General features: G+C 29.0%; 1 protein-coding gene and 1 long non-coding RNA gene across 2 annotated transcripts; both read right to left on the minus strand.

Moving 5' to 3' along the window:
- Positions 1-591: 591 nt before the first annotated feature.
- Positions 592-6437, minus strand: LOC114934731 (uncharacterized). Its single transcript, XM_085487443.1, has 7 exons — positions 5914-6437; positions 5427-5749; positions 4879-5103; positions 4096-4287; positions 1703-3998; positions 1371-1506; positions 592-1239 (listed from the first exon to the last, which is right to left on the minus strand). The coding sequence occupies exons 2-5, from the start codon at positions 5658-5660 to the stop codon at positions 3903-3905; spliced, it is 747 nt and encodes a 248-aa protein (XP_085343569.1). The 5' UTR covers positions 5661-5749; positions 5914-6437; the 3' UTR covers positions 592-1239; positions 1371-1506; positions 1703-3902.
- A 2070-nt stretch (positions 6438-8507) lies between these two features.
- Positions 8508-10649, minus strand: LOC146721095 (uncharacterized). Its single transcript, XR_014925797.1, has 3 exons — positions 10419-10649; positions 9881-10333; positions 8508-8682 (listed from the first exon to the last, which is right to left on the minus strand). It is a non-coding gene; the product is annotated as an uncharacterized LOC146721095 (long non-coding RNA).
- Positions 10650-14473: the final 3824 nt, after the last annotated feature.

Consider the following 14473-nt stretch of genomic DNA (forward strand, 5'->3'; position numbering starts at 1 on the left):
ACAAAATGTAGTTGCATTTCTAGCATCTTAATTGGATCAAAATTATACATTTGTTGACAATCTTCTTTAAGACATTTTGCATAGCCATCATCGCTTATGTAAAAGTAACGCCGAATCAAATGAGACCACGAGATAGTTGATCGGCTCATAGATTCTTTCCAGTCAGAGTTATGTATATTAATTAAATGAATGCGCATAGGTTCTACGGATTCAAATAGTGATGTCTTATAGTCACATAATTTACATTCTGCAATTTTACTTTTCATTCCAAAAAATCTCATTATCCAATGCTCGTTTTTTTCTGCCATCGTCGATATGATGTTCCTTTTACTATCACCAATTGTGTTTCACGAGAAAATGTGATTCCAGTCACGCGCGAGAAGTAACTCTAACTAAACAAAAGAAAAAAACCGCGAATAAATGTTCGTTTCCATCGAAAATGACACATGTACACAGTTTAAATCTACTTAATGTCTCGAATTTCCTTGTTATTTTTCATTATTTGTTTACAATAATAACATTTTGGAAGTGACAAAAATATATTTGTAACTATGTTTATATACATATACGCTATAAGAACAGACACACATATGTAGAGAGAATTTTTTGTTATATTTGTCCGCAAAATTCACTACAAATTTTATCATGTTTAAAAATAAGTCGAATATTAATTACTAAACTCCATGTTAAAAATTATGATAATTTCGTCATATGATCATAGATATGATTTATGCGTGCCAATAATCGATCTTCATAATGATAATAGTTACATTTTGCAGTTTTACTTTTCATTGTATAATATCTCATTAACCAGTTCTCGTCTTCAAATCTAATATCCTAACGATAAAAGTGAAAATATTATGCTGTATCTTAAAATTTATATAAAATATATGTTTATCACTTTTTCTGGCATACATTCGACTTATAAAAACACTTCAAGGAGAGAGAACATCAGAATATTTTAATATATTAAACATTCTCGAAACTTTATTATATAAGATATGAATATTTTGTATCGCGGTAAATATTAATCAGAGAATTTCTTGTATAATTTTTTTCCAATACCACATTGTCCCAAGATTACATTTCAAGTTAAATTCTAAGGGAAAAAATTCTTTCTGTATACATATATATTTATTGTAAGCGCGCAGTTGGTTGACTCGATAATTTAAGGAATTCCTCATCCCTTGTGGTGCCACATGGCGAAAGATGGGGCCTGAATACCGCAAATGCCCGTACCTAGGATAAAAGACGCCGAGTATTTTGGAGCAAATGTGGGAAAATCACTTTAACACAATTTGGTAGCACAATAAAATATATAATTAAGAATTAAAAGTTCTATTACAAAGATCTCTTTCGGAAAGACTCACGTGTTCACGTTCCGCAATATACGTCTTGTCGTTCGCACTCCTGGAAGTGCGCGCAAAAGGATCACCCTATGTGGTGCGATGGCAGCACCGCACGGGTGGCGAAAAACGACGCGAGCGCCGGATGCCGCAGAATCAGCTGCGGGCCACAATATATACATATATATGTATATATGTATGTATGAATGTGTAATATGTATATGGGCATGTATGTGTATGTACGTAATGAAAAAATATAAAGAAATTGGAGACATTCAACAGATTTAAACTATACACATATATATATTTTTCACTTTTAATAGTATTAATTAAAAAGTAATTTTAACTGAACTCACTATTTATATTGTTGATCTCTCCTGGCTTCAATTGCACTAAGGAACAGGATGCAAAATGATAAAGAGTGACGTATTTTCCAAGTAATATTCGCTATAAAGCTCTGTTCGGCACGTTTGTCTGTCGATCCGATTTATATATTTTACTGAAAATATGCGAGAACATCGAAACTGCTTAAGAGACTTTTTGTTGTGTACGTTTAATTTTATATATGTCTCTTTGATATTCGTGTGTATCTTTTTTATCTTGTGTTTATAATTCTGTTTGCCTGGGTACGTTTATAGTATGTGTGTCTGCGCATATGTGTGTGTGTGTGTTAAAGTTTTTAAATAATTATTTTAATTATTTTAATTGTTTCTTTTTATTGTTTGTATTGTATAATTGAAAAATAATATTTTATATATATGTTTATTATTTCAAACTTTTTATATTATAAACATTTATTTAAGTGAATTTCTTTCAAATTCAACATTAATAATTTTTTTGTGTTAAAGTATTATCTTAACGATAATTTGAAAAATGATATTTTGAAGCAGTATTTTGAAAAATGATTCGTACTTAAACGAAAAATACATATGCATTTATCGCATTCAAAATACAATTGCCCTCGTTTTTCTTTTTTTCTCCACTTTTCATTATTAACCTATCTTGTATATTTGCAATATTAACATTTCAATTCTTGGTTCTAATTTGTATATTACAAACACTTATCTATATGCGATTAAAAAAAGATGTATAACTAAGATGATATATCTATAAATTCTAGACTTGTTCTACAGTCTTTTGCTCTTTAATTTTTTTTTAATCTGTGATAAGCGAAAATAATTACCGAATACATGATTATCGTCGGACAAATGTTTTCGTTTAGTTAATAACGACTGAACAATAGCTAAGTAATAAATAATTGAAAATTGTTATATTGCTTATATAAAAGTCTCAATACATTTTTAATTTCTTACGTTATATTAAAAAAAAAGCATGTAATTGAACATTTTTATGATACAATTATTCAGCAATGGTTCGAATAAAATTATAAAAAAAGTCATCTCAAAATTCAGTGAGAAATACGATATTTGTCATAAAAACGGTTGAATTTAATCTCTATATATACATCAATTAATATATTTGTAACTTTTATATAACGACTATACAAGCACGCGCCATTGATATTATTTCCATAATTTATTTTATTATTTTTAAACTATTAATATTCGGGATGACGATTGCTCGATGCTATCAATATGATCATAATTTTAACTCGCCGAATTTCTATTACGTACATAATTTTATTTTGCTGTATTACTATTATGTACATAATTTTAATTTGCCGAATTTGTTTGTATTGTTTGAGAACTATTTTGTATATATATATATATCTTTTTATATATTCTTTTCTAATTTTATTTAGTTTAATCGAATATAATTACGTGCGCGAGGCGAAGTTATTCTTTGATAATAAAACCTTAACAATTGCAACCCATGTGTAAAACAGTATTATCGCAATTCATGCATAAAAATATATTTATTATGTGACAACTGGTCACGTAATTTCGGCTTCGCGCTCGCGATACTTCACACGAGAATCAGTTTCGCGCCAACCGCGCAGCGTGACGGATGTAGGGGGTGTGGAGTTTTGCGCGAGTTTAAAAGCGTAAATATTTGATCACAAAAAGATCTTGTAAAAAAATTATATTTCTTTGTTTATATGTTTTGTTAAAAATTCAAATATAAAATTTTTATATGCATTGTATAATTTATTAATATATTTTTTTATGCATTGATTGCAATAATAATTTTTGTATGCATACGTCGCACTGTTTGAGATTTTGTAATTGAAGAATCAATAATATAACTTCGTTTTGTGCATCTAATTATATTCGATTAGATTATACAAAGTGATATATATACATATATATACACACATGTATATATATATCATTTTATAATATTATGATTTTATATATTCATATATATATATATATATATATATATTCATATATATGTATATACGTAAATATACCTATTACCATTGTGCATCCGCCCGAAAATTCTATATCGTGACTATATAATGTCATTGTACGTTAGATAAAGATATATAATTTATAGTGGCTGGCCATTCAGCAGCGACTGTATCAATTTGTTTGATCATTGATCGAATATTATTCTCCTGTCTTTGTATTCTGACAGTTAATTCGGACATTTTCAGATCTTCGAGAGCGGGTATTTGTTTGTCCGAAAAACCGTTCTGCTTTGCGCCCAGCAGCAAGTCCTACGAAAATTTTGTACGATCGATGTTTTCTAAAAACACATAATAATCGATAATGTTCTTCATCTTTTCAAGAAACCAGCAATTAATTTTTGTGAGTTCGTATAAGCCATCGATTATGTAACCAACCTTGATCGAAGCAGCGAGAACAAACATTCTTTCGTCAGTCGGTTTTTCCAATTCTTCATCGTTGATTGCTATCACATAAAGATCGAAGCCATTCACATTTTCATCAACCATTTTTAATGCTTTTTGAAAAATTTTCTCGAATGTACGTCCAATCGCCATTACTTCGTCTATACTCTTCATAGAACTGCCAATCTGAAAAATAAGTATTTGATATTAAAGATATAAAGAACAATCGATTAAAATCAATTATATACAAATAAATATATATATATATATATATATATATATATATTTATATTGTAAAATAAAAAAGTTTTATATTTTTTCTGTAATTAGCTCTTTATATACTTTATTGTGACTCTTTTAAAATATCATATAATATATACATATAGATTGAAGAAATACATATTTCCTTTGTTTCATTTTCAAATATATAATAGATAATACGAATAATAATATAACATCGTATAAAGTATTACAAAAATTATCTAACGTTTAACGTTTTTTAAAAAATTCAAAATTAAAGAATTTTTATCCATTACTTTGATGCTAAAATTTGCACAACGAAATTTTTTAAAGTTCCATCTAGGTATTTTAACTACACAATAATCAAGACTTGGCTCAAAACGAGCTGTTGTTTTGCCAGTGACAGAATTACGCATATAAAATTAATGTATAAGAATTTGCTGCACATATTATTTTTAATAAAATTGTAATTTTACGAAACTATAAAAAACATTAAGCTGTAAAACAATGTCATGTCGTTTACTTATATATATATACCTTTTGAACGACAGCATTTGGTGCGACTCTTTCATTTATCTCTCTAACACGATCTGCAGATATTATTCTGTCTTCAGTTTTTATGATAGATTCGATCGGCCTTCCTAAAATTTTAACATTGTAGTACGCAAACACGTTGTTTCTCTCAAGATCTATGCCACAGTTAAAGGCAGTTTGTCCACCGAATGTTAATAGTACGCTATCCGGTCTCTCCAATCGTATTGCCTAATACAAATGATTAAAAAAAAAACGTTCTTTTTATTTTCTACAAGAAGATTCTTAATATGAAATATCCACAGAAAAAGTTAGTAATTATAAATCTTCACAATTATTTGTTGATCGCCAGTGATAAATTTTAACAAATATTAAAATGCAATTTAATTCGACCAGAAACTGGCTATTCATTTATTGAAAATACACGTAACGTGTGTACTTATTTTCAATAAATGAATAGCCGGTTTTTGGTCGAATTAAAATGCATCTTATTATTTAGTAATTATAAGTTATTAATTAAAAAGTTTAACCTTTAAATGTATAATTTAGCTTACCTGCTCGACATATTCTGGTGTAATTAGCAAGAAATACATTTTATCGGCTATGCCTTTTGATGTTTGTATCGTATCGATCCTAAGATTTATCAAAATAAACTCTTGAACGACAGCATTTGCTGCGACTCTTTCATTTATCTCGCTAACACGATCTGCAATTATTTTTCTGTCTTCAGTTTTTATGATAGATTCGATCGGCTTTTCTAGAATTTTAACATTGTAGTACGCAAACATCCCATTTCTCTCAAGTTCTAGCCACAATTAAGGGCAGTTTGTCCACCGAATGTTAATAGTACGCCATCCGGTCTCTCCGATCGTATTACCTAAATCAAATGATTACAAAAATTATTTTTTTCTCCGATAAAAAGAAAATTCCTAGTATGAAATATCCACAGTAAAAGTATATTTGGGATAATAAACCAAATATATTAGTAAGTATAAGTTATTAATTAAAAAGTTTAATCTTTAAATGTATAATTTGGCTTACCTGCTCGACATATTCTGGTGTAATTGGCAAAAAATAAACTTTATGGGCCATGCCTTTTGATGTTCGTACCGTATCGATATTAGGATTTATCAAAATAAATTGTGTCGATTTTTCCTTTAATGCTTTTATTGCCTATGAGAGCCCGAATAATCAAATTCTTTCGCTTGGCCAACGCTGAATCCTCCGGAGCCCAAGATTAGCACTTTCTTAGGTCGTTCGAATGTAATTACTTCATTAAATGTTTAATTATCTATATTATTAATATATGCGTATATATATATATATATATATATATATATGTAACAAATTAAAAATATATTGTATTTATTTTTTTTCTTAATATATTATTCATTTTTTTATTGTAAATAAGTATTTTATATATTTTACACATTTTTGCACTATTAAATCTTTGTAACGTAGGCAAGAAGAATTTCAAACGTTCGTCATCGCGCACAAGACAGTGTTTACATTTCTTGTACGCTTTCGCGTCTCAATCGTGACTGTAAGTTCGTTTATTATCCCAAAATCTGATGTCTCGAGATTCGACGCCTGTCGATCGCTTCCGAATTAACGATCGGGTTTCCTCGACAAATATTAGGTATTTCGCGAAGCTTCGCACGCGACCCGAGAATTCGAGTAGAAATCCGAGCTCTAAACTAATAATTTTAAATATATGTTTCTTTAAATTCATATTAATCTTAATAAAACTAAAATAAATTAAAACAATTCAATATATATTATCATTATATACCATACATATTATATTTAATTAAATATAACTTTACTTAATCATTAATATGGTCTTTCATCCTATATTTTTTTAACAAGACGGAGAACAGGTAACATAAAATTGGAGAACAAAGAAAGGAAATGAAAATGCGTTGTTAGATGATTTACCCTGTATAATATTTTATTACAGTCGTAAATTTCATGTGTTTGAATGAGCGAGTTTTCGTGAAAAAAATTGTCTCGACAAATGCGTTTGCCTCAAATATTTTGTCATGTTTAATAAAATTTTCGCTTTTCAGGGAGAAAATATTAAAACTCGCACCTTATTATTTTGTTAAATAATAGATGCAATATATAAAGATAAATTTAATAGAAAAATACTAATTGCCGATCTGAATCAGAAACCTTTTCTCCAACTTTTATAATATGTCGAAGCTATACCACACGTATATCTTCAAATTAGATTAGTGAAATTAAATGAGTACGTGTACCAAAATAAATTTCATTATATATAAAAAGAATAAATTAAATGTGTTTTAAGCAAATATTGAAGCAGTCTATAAATGAAACTCATATTTGTTTTTATCTCTATGATTTCTTATGAGAAGAATTTAGAGAGAATAGCATAATAGGAGAGGGGAAAGGGAAGTTTAGGACAAGGAGGAATAGTCTTTGTTTTATTTGTTATAGAAAGGAGAAGATAAAGAAGGACGAAAGTAGGAGCCAAATGGATAAAGGAGAAAGGAAGGGAGAAGGCAAGGAAAGGATTGAAATAAAGAACAAGGGTTATAGAGGAATTTAGTAAATTATGACTAGAATATTAATATAAATTTTGTTCGTAAAAGATTCGGGACCACTCCTTATAAAAGTCCCTTGTAATTCTCACTGGGAGCACAATAAGGAATGTATGTATGTAATTATGATTTATCAACTTTCTATTCTCATCTTACATTTTTATAGATATAGCAACTTATAAGATTATATACTTTTGTTCAAAAATTAATATTTTATTTGGAAGAAACTTATATTATGTGTACAAGGATTTTTAGTACATTTTGTTAATATTATTTCTATAAATAGATAATAATAAATTATATAAAATATTATATACATAATATACATAAATATTTATATAAAATATTATACATGTTATAGAAATCACTATATATAAATTATGTAAAATATGTTATATAACATATAAATGTTATATAATATATTTTTAAAAATGATAGATATCTAGATAAAAGACATTTTTAAATGTATGCCGATTCTTAGTTATATAATATTTAACATAATATATGCGTTTACAGATAATTTGAGACACACTGCGAAAGAAAATTGTAAACTTGACTGAGCCTTTCAGCTAAATAATTTGTTAATTCAACATATAAAAATTTTTAATTTAAATATAACATATTAAATCTGACAAAACATATATATATTTGAGTTAATATATATGACTAATATATATATTCAATTAAAATAATAGTAATTTAGTTGAAAGATTTAGTTAAACTAACAAATTTTTTTTTAGTGCAGTTCTGCAGTTACATAATTATATGCATTTACAGATTATTTTATACATTTATAACATTATTTCACTCTATATATATTATATTTATATACATATAAATAAATATATAATTATACTTTATAAGTTTAAAACATATAATATATATAAAGAATGATGAATATATAATTATAGATTATATATAATTTATGTATTATATATAATTATATATTATACAAATTAAATGTTATATAAAATATATTTAAAAAATACAAAAATCCAGATAAAAATCTTGATGTAAGATGCTTAATTACGAAATAATTTAGAAATATAAGTTTTGCCGTTCATTTAATATAATTAAATATAATAAAAATAAAATAAGATTATTTACGCCATATAATATAAAGATAAAGCGATAAAGTCAAAAATATGAATTTCTTATTTTATTTTATTGTTCATGTCCATGATAATACGTTAGCCTCATTTCTTTCGAAACCTGCGTCCATGTTGTTGAACTTTTCATCAATCTTCTGAAATTTATATGAAAAATTAAATCAATAAAAATTCAGAATAATTCATATTATAAAGTTTTTCTCTTAAATTATGTGCGTTATTTTATATTAGACAAATTCTAAATATTTTCCGAATCCAAAAGAAACCCTTATATTTATATATGTAATAATATATATTTTCAAATTGATGATGATATTTGCTAATTGTGTAAATCGAATGTTGATGACATATTTAAAATTAACAAAATAAAGTTGATATTTATTAACTTCTAATGCTTTTAAAACACAAATGTATGCACTATACGTAGATAATTTTATATATTTATATGATAAAAGGGCTGACATTTGAATTTCATGCGCTTACTGCAAGCACTTTTATTACATAAATAAAAGTGTTTGCAGTAATCATTGTTGTGCTCAAAAAATTTTAAAATTAGCTATATAGATAAAGATAAGATGAAAATATATAAATTTATTCTAGATCAGATAAAGAGATGTTTTTGATTTAAATATAACTCAAATAAAGGATAAAATTACATGGCGATTCATCTACATAACTTACAGCTAATATTTTAATACCGTTTACGTAAACACAGTTATAGAACAATGTAAATTATAAAAGGAATATAAAAGTATATATTTATACTTATGTTCATTAAACACTAAGATTAACTCAAGGCTGTTTAATATAAATATATATATACAACTATGTTTATTAGAAATATATTCACAGTTATAATTTTTATTGCTTATTGATTAAGTTCTACTAATTAAGTATTTTTATGTGCTACAACTCTAAGCAAAATTATTTAAACATTATTCTAAATCTAAATAATTTAGTGAAGATAGCACTTTTTCTCATCGAAGGTGCATAGATAATACATAATGTTATTGTTTATGTAAAGATAAGAATGAAGCCAAAATATCATCTAGATGATCATCTGTATAATTTTATTTATTGTTTGTTAAATAACAGTAAACATTGCAAGTAATTGAGAATAAATAAAAAAAAAAATAATATTTAATTTAACACTTATAGTACTTTTAAGATACAAATAAATGCAATATAGCTGATTTAAATATTAATAATAGTTATAACAAAAGTGCTAACATTTGAATATAATGTGCTTATTGTTCATAAAAATGCATGCAAATAATTGAGAAGATATATAAAAAATTATATCTTATCTCAATTATAAAAATTATTGCTATTTACCTCATCACCGTAAATCATAGTTGCAAATATAAATCTCCAAAAGGATTTTTGAACAATTTTATTGATTGGTCAGGTATTAAATTATGGTCAAAAACCAAATGCCCAAATAAACGTGCAGATATATTTCTTCCGTATCTGATAAGTACAAAATTACAATTAGGTATAATGCAATCATACGCTGCTGCATATTTCTTGCCGTCATGTTTAATTAATTTATAATATCGTAGCATCCATCGAGAAATTGTGCTTCCACGGCTGACTGATTTAACATGGGCATCTACAAAATGGTGTTTTATTTCTGTCATCTTAATTAAATCGAAATTATACGTTTGTTGACAATCTTCTTTACAACATTTTGCATTGCCATCATCGCTTATGTAGAAGTAACACCAAATCAGATGAGGCCAGGGGTTAATTGATCCGCTTATAGATCTCACCCAGTCAGGGTTATGTCTACAAATTAAATGAATGCACATACGTTCTACGGATTCAAATAGTGATTTCTTATAGGCACATAATCTACATTCTGCAATGTTACTTTTCATTCCAAAAAATCTCATTATCCAATCCTCGTTTCTTTCTGGCATCGTTGATATAATGTTCCTTGTACTATCACCGATTGTGTTCCACGAGAAGATGTGTTTCCAGTCACGCGAGACGTAATTCTTACTAAAGAAAAAGAAAAACTTCGCGAATAAATGTTCGTTTCTATCGAAAATGACACATGTACAGTTCAAATCTACTTAATATCTCGAATTTCCTTATTATTTTTCATCATTTGTTTACAATAATAACATTTTGGAGGTAACAAAAATATATGTTTATGACAACGTTTATATACATATACGCTATATAGACAGACACACATATGTAAAGAGAATTTTTCGTTATATTTGTCCGCAAAATTCACTACAAATTTTATCATGTTTGATAATAGCCGAAAATTAATTACTATACTGCATGTTAAAAATTATGATAAATTCGTTATACGGTCATAGATATGATTTATGCGTGCCAATAATCGATCTTCATAATGATAATAATTACATTTTGCACTTTTACTTTTCATCGTAAAATATCTAATTATCCCGTTCTCGTCTTTAAATCTCGTCGTCAAACGAGAAAATTAAAAATATTATGCTGTATCTTAATTTATATAAAATATATTATATGCTTATCACTTTTTCTGGCATATATTCTACTTATGAAAACACTTCGAGAGAGAGAGAGAGAGAGAGAGAATCAGAATATTTTAATATATTAAACATTCTTGAAGTTTTATTATATATTTATGTAAGAAGAATTAAATTTATATCTTATTGTGGTAAATGTGAATATTTTTAATCAGAAAATATTATAGTAAATATTAATCAGAGAAATTTTTATATAATTCTTCCAATACCACATTGTCTCATGATTTCCATACATTTTAGATTAAATTCTAAGGGAAATGCATGTGGAAAATGTATATGTATGTATGTATATCTATATATATAAGCACCGTCCGTCTGTCTGTCTGTCTGTCTGTACCCGAACTACTTCCGCATTTGTGGACCGATTGTCTCGAAATTGGTACCAAAATGTTGCAAATTTTTCGGGGGTGGCTGCTGTGGGTTTTTTTTTAATTTTTTTATTTTTATTTTTTTTCCTCAGAGGAGGGTATGTTTTTGCAAAAAAAATTTTTTTTGCAATATTTCTGAACACATGGTATCAAAATGTTGCAAAATTTTTGGAGATAGCGACGATGCGGTTTTTTTAAGTGTTACACTTCCACCTACTCACCCACCCACGCATTTACTCACATGCATGCGCATTTATGGACCAATTTTCACGAAATTAGTACCAAAATGTTGCAAATTTTTCTGAGGAAACTGCTGTGTGGGTTTTTTAAGTTTACGCCTCCACCCACGCACCCACCCGCGCAATCGCATACTTATGAACCGATTTTTTTTAAATCGGTACCAAATTGTTGCAAATTTTTTGGAGATGGAGACGATGCGGTTTTTTCAAGTGTTACACCTCCACCCACGCACCCACCCACGCGCATGCGCATTTATGGACCAATTTTCACGAAATTGGTACAAAAATGTTGCAAATTTTTCTGAGAAAGCTGCTGTGTGGGTTTTTTAAGTTTACACCCCCACCCACGCATCCACCCACGCAATCGCATATTTATGAACGGATTTTTGTAAAAATTGGTACCAAAATGTTGCAAATTTTTTGGAGATGGCGACGATGTGGTTTTTTCTAGTGTTACACCTCCACCCACGCATTCACCCACACGCATGCGCATTTATGGACCAATTTTCACGAAATTGGTACAAAAATGTTGCAAATTTTTCTGAGAAAGCTGCTGTGTGGTTCTTTTAAGTTTTATCCCACCCATGCATCCACCCACGTATTCAAACATTTATTCACAGACTTTTTCGAAATTTGTACTCAAATTTTGTCCGGGATGGCTACTATATGATTTTAACAAATTTTTATTACTTTATTTATCCACCCACGCACCCACCCACGTATCCACGCACCCATGTGCATAAAAATAAATATAAATAAAATAAAAAAAATAAATAAATAAAAATAAAAATATATAATAAATATTTAAATATATGCAAAACGCGGTGTAAAATAAAATATCTGGGAGAAAGAAATAGATAACATAGTAGTCATCCAAAAAAAATTTAAACATTTATTTTGATATAAATTTCGTGAAAGTCGGACAACAAATGTGGAAGTAGTTCGCGGTAATACAAAAAAATAATTAATTTTTTGTGTTAAAACGGATTTAATATAGGCTATATGAGGACCGCGCGAAGCGCGGTCCGAATAGAAAGGCTTTGAGGACCGCGCGAAGCGCGGTCCGAAAAGCTAGTAATATGTATATGGGCGAGTATGTGTATGTACGTAATGAAAAATTATAAAGAAATTCGAGACATTGAACAGATTTAAACTTATACACATATATATATTTTTTATTTTTAATAGTGTAGGAGAGAAGGACAGTGGTGATAAATGAAATGATATATCAAATCAAATCGTTATATTAAAGTTCGCTTACACGTACAGTGACTTGCTCGCTCGCTACGCTTCGACTGACTCGATGTGTACGCGGATGAGGACGATCTCTCGCTTTTGGAAATCGCGAAAACAAGTAAAAACTAAGTACGTCACATAGCACGTTGTTATTGAGGTAAAGTCACTCGGTAGGCACGTGTCACAACACTTGTAGCGGTCCATATATATTACAAGCCGCCTACAGCTCGGCCAGCCTGACATTATGGCCGTCTCGGGCATAAATACAATAAATTCTTTCATCACTATAATCGTCAATCTTTGTAGTAAAATGAAATAAAGCTACTAATAATAAGATTAATATAACAATACATTATACATTTGCGAGTCAATAAGCGCTATAGAAATCGGCTGTCATCATTAGATTATTCCCCATCAACATGGTAGAATTTGTCTTATTATTCTTTATTTGTGTACATCTTTATATGGTCTGAACTCACGACTCCCGTGTATGGTAACTGTGTTACTTGGAAGCCCTCAATATCTGACACGACGTAACGGTCGTGATCAAGGACGCTTTTTATGACATACGGACCCTTGAACTGTGGGATTAACTTTTTGTTTACCCCCGGTGTTACATCAGTATTGCGGATCATAACGTAATCGCCTTGTTTATAAATGGTCGCACGCTTTCGCTTACTATTATAATAAATTTCGTTCGCACTTTGGATATTTTTAATAACATTTACCGCCTGATCTCTAATGGTTTCCAAATCTCTGTCGTCATCGCAATACGGATTAAGGAAGAGACGAATCTCATCGTTCACGGTTCCTAATTGATCGATACCAAATAATAATTGACTAGGAGTGTTACCCGTGCCTCGACAGCGTGTATTATTAAGGGAAAATTCGACGTCTTCTAATATTTTATCCCATTTTTCTGGTGTTTCACATAGCTTTGCCAACATCGGCGTAAGAACTCGGTTGAAACGCTCAACCTGCCCATTAGCACGTGGAGTAGCGACAGCGATTAAAATGTGGCGGATTGATTCCCCCTCCATAAATTTTTCAAATAGCTGTGACGTGAAACATGTTCCTCGATCACTTATCAATTGCCGGGGCTTACTATACGTGCGAAAGTAATCTTTCAAATATCGTATAACTTCCTCGGTTTTCGTAGATCTGCAAGGATATAATTTTATAAATTTTGTAAACCCGTCGACCAAAGATAGTATATAGCGATATCCTTTTCCTGTTTTTTGTAATGGCCCGTAATGATCAACATGTGGAGTTTGGAATGGCAACCTTCCTTTTGGAATATTGTGTAAGTATCCCTCTGCCTTCCCGGAAGCCGGGGAAAACTCCACACACTTTAAACAATTAGATATATAATCTCGTACTTTCTCTTTGAGGTTTGGAAACCAGTAAACTTTCGTTATATGTTCGATGACTTTGTCGATTCCAAGATGGCCTAAATCATCGTGGCAAGTACGGATCACATTAGTCTCCATACTGTTAGGAACATAAAATAATAATTTTTTATTTTTAAATTTACGATAAACTAAGCCATCCCTCAGT

The sequence above is a fragment of the Nylanderia fulva genome, unplaced genomic scaffold, assembly GCF_048542155.1.
Source record: "Nylanderia fulva isolate GAGA-0341 unplaced genomic scaffold, ASM4854215v1 Scaffold55, whole genome shotgun sequence".
NCBI lineage: Eukaryota > Metazoa > Arthropoda > Insecta > Hymenoptera > Formicidae > Nylanderia > Nylanderia fulva.

What these genes read in the sequence shown, in the direction of transcription:
- LOC114934731 (XM_085487443.1), bottom strand. Translation starts at nt 5,660, where the DNA reads ATGTTTGCGTACTACAATGTTAAAATTCTAGAAAAGCCGATCGAATCT. An exon ending in CACCAGAATATGTCGAGCAG is followed by an intron (nt 5,104 to 5,426) that starts GTAAGCTAAATT and finishes CATTTGTATTAG; the next exon opens with GCAATACGATTGGAGAGACC. An exon ending in CAAATGCTGTCGTTCAAAAG is followed by an intron (nt 4,288 to 4,878) that starts GTATATATATAT and finishes CTTATTTTTCAG; the next exon opens with ATTGGCAGTTCTATGAAGAG.